This window comes from Monomorium pharaonis, chromosome 9 (assembly GCF_013373865.1).
Source record: "Monomorium pharaonis isolate MP-MQ-018 chromosome 9, ASM1337386v2, whole genome shotgun sequence".
Classification (NCBI taxonomy): Eukaryota; Metazoa; Arthropoda; class Insecta; order Hymenoptera; family Formicidae; genus Monomorium; species Monomorium pharaonis.
This window is the reverse complement of record NC_050475.1, coordinates 20,677,123-20,687,556: the sequence shown is the minus strand read 5'-3', so window position 1 is coordinate 20,687,556 and position 10,434 is coordinate 20,677,123. Positions and strand designations below refer to the sequence as shown.

At 41.2% G+C, this 10,434-nt stretch overlaps 1 protein-coding gene across 2 annotated transcripts in view; it reads right to left on the bottom strand.

The window, feature by feature from the left end:
* Positions 1–313: 313 nt before the first annotated feature.
* Positions 314–10,434, bottom strand: part of LOC105831129 (RB1-inducible coiled-coil protein 1) — a 34,490-nt gene continuing 24,369 nt past the window's right edge. The window contains exons 3-10 of one of the 2 annotated variants that reach the window (XM_036292376.1): positions 6,869–7,157; positions 5,079–6,024; positions 4,780–4,997; positions 4,066–4,687; positions 2,544–3,293; positions 2,143–2,451; positions 989–1,825; positions 314–872 (exon numbers count right to left, since the gene is read on the bottom strand). In XM_036292376.1, the coding sequence (XP_036148269.1) occupies positions 753–872; positions 989–1,825; positions 2,143–2,451; positions 2,544–3,293; positions 4,066–4,687; positions 4,780–4,997; positions 5,079–6,024; positions 6,869–7,157 (4,091 nt within the window). In that variant the 3' untranslated portion in view covers positions 314–752. The remainder of the gene's footprint in view (positions 873–988; positions 1,826–2,142; positions 2,452–2,543; positions 3,294–4,065; positions 4,688–4,779; positions 4,998–5,078; positions 6,025–6,868; positions 7,158–10,434) is intronic. The other variant, XM_036292377.1, reaches the window with a different exon arrangement.

Here is a 10,434-nt window from a genome sequence, read left to right as displayed (position 1 = left end):
ACTATATACGTTCACGATAAATTAATCGCACGTTCTCATAATATGTCGATTTTGTAAAACTTATAACTACGTCTTCTTGTCTCACACAACGCAAAGATAATTAACGGAATGCGGAGAGAGGAAGCTGAACGCTGTCTGGTGGGACACACTTTCATCTTTCCGCATTGTACATCTACATGTTGAGGTTGAACAATCCCTTTCTCTCTCTCTCTCTCTCTCTCTCTCTCTCTCTCTCTCTCTCTCTCTCTCTCTCTCTCTCTCTTTCTCTCTCTCACACACACACACTGGTCAGCTTATCGAATTATTGAAAGAGAGAATCGTCGACGACACTCACATCCCTTTTTTTTTTCGTTTATGAAAAAAAGAAAGTCAAAGAATACAAATATCGTTACGCTTCACAGCTAACCACAGCATTCGGCAAATATGTTTCACTCGTTTTAAAAATTACTTATATCACAATAAAACGCCGGCGCATCCTTCCGTCTCATTTCATGTTATACCCAACTTGCGCATACCTCTTTCCATGATTCACCCCCTCCCAGCGTTCATCGATATCAAGGATGCGTCCAGAGGCTCTGGCAGGTTTTGGCCTAGATCCGAGGTTTCCGGATGGTTGCGGAGACGTAGGTTCGGGATTTGCGTTCCGGGTCGCTGGTCCCCTAACGAACGCGGCCTGCCGACGCAAACCCTCGATCACAGAGCTTTTACTAGGCAAGAATCAAGGGATTCTCGACACAGTCTGTACCGTAAAATTACGATAGTTGACTCTTCGACATTGAATCTATTTCATCTGTCAGTGCGCGGGCATCCCGCGGCTTAGCGCGCACTCTGTAGAATTTCGTGCCACGTGGGACATGATACCGGTTTTCATGCTAGAAAAAGAACAACAAAATTATGTTTTATTTCTCATTGTAATGAGTAATATAATGTTTAATATTATAACACAATTTTTTTATTCTGCCATAATTCAACTCAACAACAGTCGTACCTTTCTCGCGTGACAATATTCCTTGTCAATCACTTCCGCGAGAACACACTTCCGGGAGCTTGGATTCATCCCTACGTCCAGTGCGTCTACGTAGTCCGAATGAAGAAAATAAAGAGTCGAAGATTCCTGGTACACCGCATAATTGCCGTGTATACCGTCCCAGACTACGAGCACCACATCACCCGGATTGCAACTAGTAACGGTGACAATTCCCTGCTGCACCATTTTCGCCACTTTCTCCGCGACCTTCTTGTGTATATACGAGGGAAGAGAAGGGTGGAAGCATATCGATTTGGAAGATGATCGTCGACTCGGCTCTGGACTCGTGGCCGCATCCCGACTCGAATTGGAATCCGAAACCACCGCGACCGACGCATTCATGTCCTTGTCGCGATTCTCCGAGAGTATCGGGTCAATACCAAAGGTCCTCTTGGTTCTCTCCTTCAGCAACTCGATCTCTAAACGGATCTTGTCCGTCATTAATGCCTCCACTTTCGCCTCAGCTGCCACTTTGCACGCGCGTATCGAATTCAGCTCGCAGGACAGCCTCTTGTTGTCATTCTCGAGAGATTCAAGTCGCCTCGATAGCCGAGCCAGATCATCATCATCAGCCTCCAATCGTACTTTTTTCGATTCCGAGACCTCAACCTCATATTTTTCACTTTCCTTGAAGTCTTCCAGATCAATTTGACCGGCATCCAATCGATCGTAGCTCAAGTCCTTGCATACTCCAGCTTCTAGAGAATATGCGACATCTTCACTCTGATCCAAAATTGTTCGCTTCTCTGCTGTTTCCTTGCTCTTCAACCATGCCTTGTCCGCTTCAAGATTTTTCATCTACGTACAAAAAAAGTAATAATAAGAGATAAATATATAACAAAGATTTATTCTAATTTGATAAAAGAATTCTTTAAGAATTATCGGATTTTCTAGAAATTTTATTCAAAATTCCAAATAAGAATTTTTTAATGTAGTGTTGACATAAATTCATTCTATTTACATCTTCTATTTATACATACAGTATACATACATAGAGTATAATTCAATTAAAAAATTTTAGTAATTTAAAATTTAAAAGGTTTATCTGTATATTATCACTATTGCATTGAATGCATGAATTTGTAAGCATGTAAAATGTGTGTATGATATAATACCTTTTCCATCAAAGTTTGTTGCACCTCTGCTTTCAGTTCAAATTCTTCAATTAATCGATCTATCATATTCTTATAATGCTTGCCCTGCTCCATCAGCGCAGTCGTTCTCATTCTGTACATTTCAATTTCTCGATTTTTTTCTTCAACTACTTCCTTTGCCAATCTCAATTCATTATCTAATTTCGCCATGCAATCTGACCTTTCCTTTTCGATAGCAGTACGAATCGCCATAGCGTTCTCAATTTTCATGTCTTCTCTAGCTTGTGCCAAAATTGCCTCATGATTCACAAGCTCGATAACGTCTGGTCGCTGAAAAAAAAAAATATGTTAATATTTCAACATCTTTCCTTATTTTACCTTCAATAACAACAGAATAAACATACTAGCAGTTAGTTACTCACTTCAATCTTCTCTAAACTAGAATCGCTGGGACTCCTTTCCATGGTAGAAGCGGTCATGAGTTTGTAACGGCTCCGAATAGTTTCTAACTCCGCCTTATATTCCATCTGCAACTTATCGGTCGATTCTTTCACTATTCTTTCTTGGTCGTTACGCGCAGTGACCAGATTCTCCTCCAGTTCTTGAATTCGCTTCTGGCATTGCGTCAATGAATTCGTTAAAGAAGTGATCTCGAGGAATCTCTCGTCATTTGTCTTTTTTACTTCCTCCTCCCTCTCGAGGCGCTCTTGTTTCAGTATTAACGAGTACTCCTCGAGCTGTTGATGTAGTCGAGTCTGCAAGCTCCTACTCTGGATCTGTTCGTCCTCCAATTTTTGACGCATCGTGGCCATCAGTCGCTCGTGTTCCGCCAGTTCGGTCTCCTTTTCTAGGAGATTACGCTTGAGTGTACAGATCTCTTCTTCACTTATCTGCATCAGCCTTTTAACGTCCGTTATCTTATACTCGTGCTCGATCGTCAGTTCTTGCTCGCGCTCTTGAAGACGCCGGTCATATTCGCGCGATTGCAAGGTCAACGCCACTCGTACGCGCTCTGTCATCTCGACAATGCCACTTTTGTCCTTGTTAGATTCATCTCGCAGAATCGCTAATTCATTTCGCACGGAACTAAGCTCCTCGCATACGACCGTTTTCATGGTCTTCAAGATAGATCGCAACCTTTCTACTTCCTCACGTGTGTTACCAAGATTCTCCTGAAATGATGAACACAATAATATCTCAATAATATCCCAAAATCATATTTTATTCGACGGATTGTCCTCGACTCTTCGAAGCCAAGGAGAATTCGTCGAAGAGATTGGTTAAAGAAAACTCCACTCTTTCCGTTAATTTTGAATCATAAATGTCCAATTTGCCCCAATGCAATTTGTGCAAAATTGCAATAATTTCAATTTAGAACGTATGTCTCTGAGAGAGCAATCGTATGGATAAATTCAATGGGTTTCTGAATGGGGACGTATGGCTCGAAGGATTGGGAAACGAGTGCGACGCCAGCTATCCTGTAAAAAATCAAGACACACGCACGCGCGTCTATTATCGGGTACAACTGTATTTGTGCAAGCAGCAACAAAAATCAGGGAGCGCAACATTCGATTCGATCAGTTTGAGCGGAACATAAGCCAAGCAAGGTAATACATACCACGGCTCACAATCTAATTTACTTATAGTCAATTCTAATAATTCACTAACGAATATAAAGATAACAGTAACAAAATTACCTAGAAATCATAAAAAGAAAAGCGAATCAATTACTGATATATCTAATGGATTACCGAGTTTTTCACATTTGGATACGAGGATCAATAACAGCAAAGAATAAAAAAAAGGAATAAGAAGAGAAAATTGTACATTATAATTATTTATTTCAAGAAACAGGTAGGTAGTGATAAAGGTGGTACTTTACGGAACGTTTTACGGCTACGACTACGGTAGTTGTCTGTTAGCGAGCTGTAAGTCGTCCAGTACCTGAAGGAGGGACACGATAGCCTGATGCTGGCCGTCGGCGGGATGCTCACTGAGGCTGCTTGGCAGGGATTCGTCCATGTAAAACTCGGTACCCATGAAGTCGGTAGCACCCACGCCGACGGAGGGACTGCTACCACCGCTACCGGACAGCGAATGCTGGTGTTGCTGATGCTGGCCGTCGCACATGACGGAGGACCGTGGCAGGGAAGGGGGATTTGGACTTAGGGAATGTTGCTCCTCAAGCGGCAGGGCGTCACGGTAGTTCGAGAGGCCGCTGCGAAGTAAGCAACTGGAGGAATCGGCGGTGCCGTTCTCCACGCACTCGGTCAGCGGACTCAGCTGCGCCGGGCGTTCGCTCATGGCGGACAAACTGGGAAATTGGAAAGAGCCGGGGTCGCTTGACGTGGATGAACGCGTCGTTAAGTCCGCGACTTTCGAGTTTAGTGGGGAGACGTTAGTTGAGGTCGAGGAAGCGGGGGACACGCTTCGAGAGGCACCAACCTCCAATTGCTTTTGCCGTTTCTGTTTCGTCCCGTCAAACGCGCCGGGCTTGGTTACGTCCACACCGGCTTGACCGATCTTCTCGAATTCCTCTGTATCGGTTTCAGATTCAAAGTCGCCTCTGGAAAATCAATACGGTATGCGTGTCACGTTCAGAGTCTGTGATAATCCATTTTTACAAATGACATTTAGGGCGCATTATCAAAAACTTACCTGTCAGATAATAACGGTGCTCTAGTGCGCTCTTGTTCCTTCGTGGGAATATCGGTGCTGACCGATGTGGTGTCCTTATCTTTATTTCCATCGGTGCTGCCTTCAGTAAAGCTCTTGACTAAGAAAAATTGCGTGATGCTATTCAAATCCGGCGTAGAAATCGTAAGTGCCAAGTCCGGAAGCTGCGACCTCAATGACTCCATATCGTCCGTGGTTAACTAATAATAAAATATAAGAATGTAATATTTACAAGTGTATATGTATAACAATGATTAATAAAGTCTCTCGTGGAATCTTACATCGGGCAACCCGTTGTCAAAAACGGAAGGTGCCTGCGTTGCAAATGGCGGTGGCGTGTCCTCCAGACCTGGAAAGAGGGTGTTCAAGAAGTGGCCGTCAAATTTGCTCTGAAACTCTCGCCTACGCGCCAATTCTTCGCTGTGAACGCTCAAGAGCTGGCATGCTAGGTTGCTCGCCCATACGAGAAAAGCCCGCGAGAAGGTGCGCCTTCTAACAACCTCGACCACCGCACTTATGTACATCTGCGGTGCCAAGTGAATCTGTTGGAGCACCTCCAGATGCCGTCGCAACCGCTTCAGGCTCTCGTGATATATGATCAGCTTGTTGCCCACTTCCACCATCTTGTTCTCTACGTACATAATCCACTTCAGGCGATGATAGATATTCACCGACAGCTCCTCTTTTGCCTTGGTGCATCGGCGGCGGATGTCGCGCAACTGATTGTGATTTTGTAACATAACGAGCAATTGCCGCCGATGAGAATTGCAAAGATCTGGCAGGACGCTCGCGTCGCCCAAATTGCTCGCACGAGTCTGATTCTGCAGGAAACCTTGAGCAAGCTCGCCCTGCTCGTGAACGAGCCTCTTGGTCTGCACCATCAGCTGTTCCAGGGCAAACAGCCTCTCGCCTAGGCCTTTGATCTCCTTCATATCTTGCTTGTTAGCGTTATCGATGGCCGCGTTCACCTCCGCTTTCAAGGCCTGCATCAATCGTTCATCGAACTGCTCCAAGCCGCGCGAGCATTGCTCCGCCACTTGTTCCAAGCTGCTCTGATTGTCTTTCGCAGAGATCCATCGTAGCAAACTCAGCACTTCCCCACTGTCCTCCGACGCGCTTTCGGAGGTTTGACTCGGTTGGTCGTCAGGACTTAACAAGCCTTCGGCTTGGGCTCTCAACGCCGGCAAAATTGGAATTTTCGCAAGAGTATCGAGATCGGCGTTGAAACTGTAATAAAATTTGCATTCAATTTCACTTCTTTATAGGTAACTTCGCTATATAATAGTATAAGACACAAATTTAAATGTTACCCTATTCTCTTTTGATCAATTTAAAAAATGTGATTCACTTAATAGGATCTTGACAAACTTTATCAGTATTTTCGCTTATATTTGATAAATGTTGCGACAAACTTTGATGCGCATATCTTTAGATAAAATTAATACTACCGCCATTTAATTACCCATTAGCGGTATAACCATTGGTAATTGGAGCAGCCGCGATTAAACATGATAATCAAAGCTACGATTAAAATGTGGATTCAATGGTAATTATATCCCATTGTAATTAAAGTAATTATTGAGAGTAGTATTACGTCATATATATGTTTATGGTAACTGTTGCACCGGTTCGTCATTCATTGTGAAAAATTTGTTTAATATTTCCTAACGCATCCTAAGCCGACTAATCCGTGCTCTCAGTATTATTCAATCATATCGCGCTTCGACTGGCATGGTAAAATCTACAAAAGAAAACCGGTCCTTGCCGCATTAATTGTATCGCCATATCGTTCGATGCAATGCCGTCAATTAAATTGTCGAACTCATAAATTATTGACCAACTTACGCAACTAATGTGCAAGTAAAAGCAACACGTCACTCTATAATTTTCAGAAACTTTCATTCTCCATATTTTCATTAAATTACATCGTGGACCGTAAATTTCTTGCAAAACCTAGTTCCGATAAATTCGTCGTCACTGAACAGAAAAAGATAAAATTCCGCGATATTTACGCACCAATAAAACCGAACTGACGTTTACGCATCAATAGAATAAAATGAGAGGCTCATACTTATCAAGAAGCTTCATGTGCTGCTGCCTCTCAGCGAGGTACAGGACGAAGGCCTGCTGGAACTGCTCGGCTCGTGATTGAAACATATGCGTGATGTCTTCGAGATTGGCGACCACCGCGGCCCAACCCTGCTGCTGGAGATGCTGATCGTGGACCAGCCTCTCGCAGATCCTCGTCTGCTCTCGCGCCAGGCCGCAACATTGTTGAGCCAAATGGGCACGTGCGCAAAGGGTCTGATAGGTGGCCGGCATCGCCAGCGAGGCATCAATCTGAGTTTGCAGATCAACATCTGATAAACAAAAATAAAAATCAAGATAAATATTCGGTCCCTTGATAAATTATGAGCAACACGATGTAATTAAGGTACATGAGCTGAATAGACCTGGCACTAAATAACGCTTACTTTTGAATTTACCACTTAAAATGCGCTTTATATCTAGAGTATCTGCTTAAAAGATGTGTCATAGGAAGTAGTTAAAGAGGAACTAGTAAATTAGAACTAGCAAAGAGCAATGCGTCTGCAACAAAAACTTGTGACAAAGTACACGTACGAGACAAAGTATGAGTCATTTTTATAAAAATTGCAAAGTGTGCATTATTTTATGAATTATTATAACATATTGTAGTATTTGTATTTCTTAACTTTCTATAGAAAATAACATATCGACTTTTTAAATAAATAAATTTTTTAGAAATAACGTACTCATTAAATATGGCCATTATTGCAATCATTGTTATTTGTTTGTTATATGTAAACCTTACAGCAGAACGGATAATGATTTCCAATGCTGTTTTTAAAATAAATTTCTGAAAAGCTAAGAGTGCACCTAAAGAACTAGAAATTTCAAAAAATTAAAAGATTAATTGAAGATGAAATTAATTGCGACGTTTAACAGTAAACTCGAAAGAATTTTGGTTTTAATAATCATTTTGAAATTAATTTAAATGGTTAATTTCTTATTATTTCCAATTTATTCTGTATTCAGATCTTATTATAAGCCTTATTCATATGCGTATAATAAGAGCTAATGTTTAAGTTAAAAGAATCGTTTATATTTATAAATTTCTATATAAAAGATATTTTTATTTTTGCGAGTGATTAAAATAAAGATTTTATTCTTAGGTTATTTCAATTTCCATATAAATTTCAAGTAAAGTTTCTCAAAAATAAAATCAATTAAACCGACCTTTTATACGTGACACAGATATCTCAAAGCGACCCAGGATTTTTACCTAATAATGGCAAATCTGGTAATGATGGTGAAAAAAGAAACGTGTATTACATTAACATTAGTGTTCCCCTTGAAAGTTGGTGCGCCACGCAAATTACAGTATAATGTTGAGAAATGAGCACAGAACGACAATGTATCTTCCGGTAGGAATGTGGATTAGAGAAAGTTACATTTATCTCGTGTGCTCAATTCTAACTTTAGTAAACAGAGTCTTACATTACCTCTAGATCATCGCGCGCTACGCCTGAACGAGAATCAGCGCGTAATCGTTTTGTGCCTGTCAGGCACTCGAACGCGCGTACAACTTGGCAACTCGCGATTGAATCCGAGAATTTAATGAGGCCCTATCTAGTTAGCGAAACAGAGACACGAACTTGAAACCCGAATCCGTTGTCGATCGTATTACAAGCGTCACACAAAGACTACATTATACAAAAATATTTTTCTTTTTCGTGAGGATAATGTTAAAGGCAAATTCGTTGCAATCGGATAAAAACTATGCATCGGATCGAAGATTGAAGCAAGGTGTATAATTGATCGACGATGAGGCTCGCCAGAGAACGTAATCTTGGCACGCGATGAAAATTCAAGGCCACCGCGACACACATCGCCTCGACAACCTTACATCACACTTTAGATTCAAGAGACAAATTACGCTTCAAATAAATCATTAATTAATTAATTCATGTGTGCGTGCGGGAGAAAGAGAGAAGTCATCCCGAGATAGAGATGTGCGAATTGAAGTCGAGTCAAATTTCGGATTCACATGCTAAAATTTTAACACAATAAAATATTTTAATAATATTACAGATCTTTCTTTCAATAGATGAGAAAACTGACCACGGCAACATTTTTGAAAAATAATCACAAAAATAAAATATCAAGTAAAAATAGATGTATAGATAAATTTATAAAATGTCGCAACAAATTTACAAAGACAATTGCCTGATTGTGATTTAGAAACGACCGCAAAAAATTGACAAATGATCAGGCATGAGAATTGGTACTCGCAGGAGATATAAACAAAACAATTAAAATAGGTACAAAAAAAAAACAGAGGAGTGGGAATACAATCGAGAAGGATCGGAATAAATCATCTAATGAGCTAAATATATGAGACAGAGGAAAAGAGTATGACGTGGCGCATCATAAATATAATCGACATTCGCATAAGTTCATGCAGACCGATCTACGACACATTCTATCATGGCCGTTTCACAATAATAATAATGCATGTGCAATCGGTCCTGATCTCTATAAATCGCTGTCCGAGTGACCCTACTGATTTGCATATGGAAAAAGTGTCGTCATTATGCGCGATCGGAACAATCGGCGACGTTAGATGCCGCAATACCGTCTCATTCGAAAGTAAGATAAGTCGTCGGCAGAAGATAATTTCGCGAAGAAGGAAGAAGTGTACCGGATGTAATCGTTACGTTGCTTATCGCGACTCCTCACGCCGATACTCCACTTGCAAATTGCGCTGTAGACGACACATTCACATTGACGCGCATACACGGGTTAAGAAACTATGGAATTCCCTTATCGAATCTGAAAGTCTCTCTCTCGATCTGCGATAACCCCGGGCGGCAATAATTATTTCTCACACACGCGTCCACTTTTATCCCCCTTCTGCACGCGTTACGTGTTTCTTTTTCCTTACAACGATGTTAAAATGGTTGATTAGAAAATGATTAGGAAAAAAATGCTCAATACGCTTCTTGATCTTCGTACCACGGACAGCTGAAAGTCCTCTTGTAATCTTACTCGCTTGCATCATTCATACCGAGAATCCAGACAGCGTGAATCCTTTTTTTTTACCGCGTGTGGAACATGTAAACTTTATATATTGCATAATTTATACGTAGTTTAATTATACGTTTTAATTTATACATGCAATTTCGCATACAATGGGTGTATTTCAGTTTCTCGAAAATTTAGAAACTTTAATCACATTTAAAAGTAATAACACTCTTTTTCCTCTCGTTTCCGGTCGAAATACTGTGGCGAGATGTGTGCCGTTATCTCGCATCTCTTCACGCGATGCAAATCGATAATCTGAGCAGAAGCTTTGACAGAAACTTGTCGCAAACGCGAGAGTGGCGTCCACAAAAACATATTTTTCTTCATAATCTACTTGAGAGTACACGATCGAACTGCACGGCGTTCCTTGTCGAGGCGTTCCTTCAACTTTCACGAAGGAGATAATTGAGTCGCGAGAGATTATTCGCGACAATAAACGTTATTGTGAAAAAAAGGCACGGAGAAGCCTGAAATATAACGTAGATCACTGCCGGTTGTTGAACCAACGATCTCCATCGTTTCATGTATGGA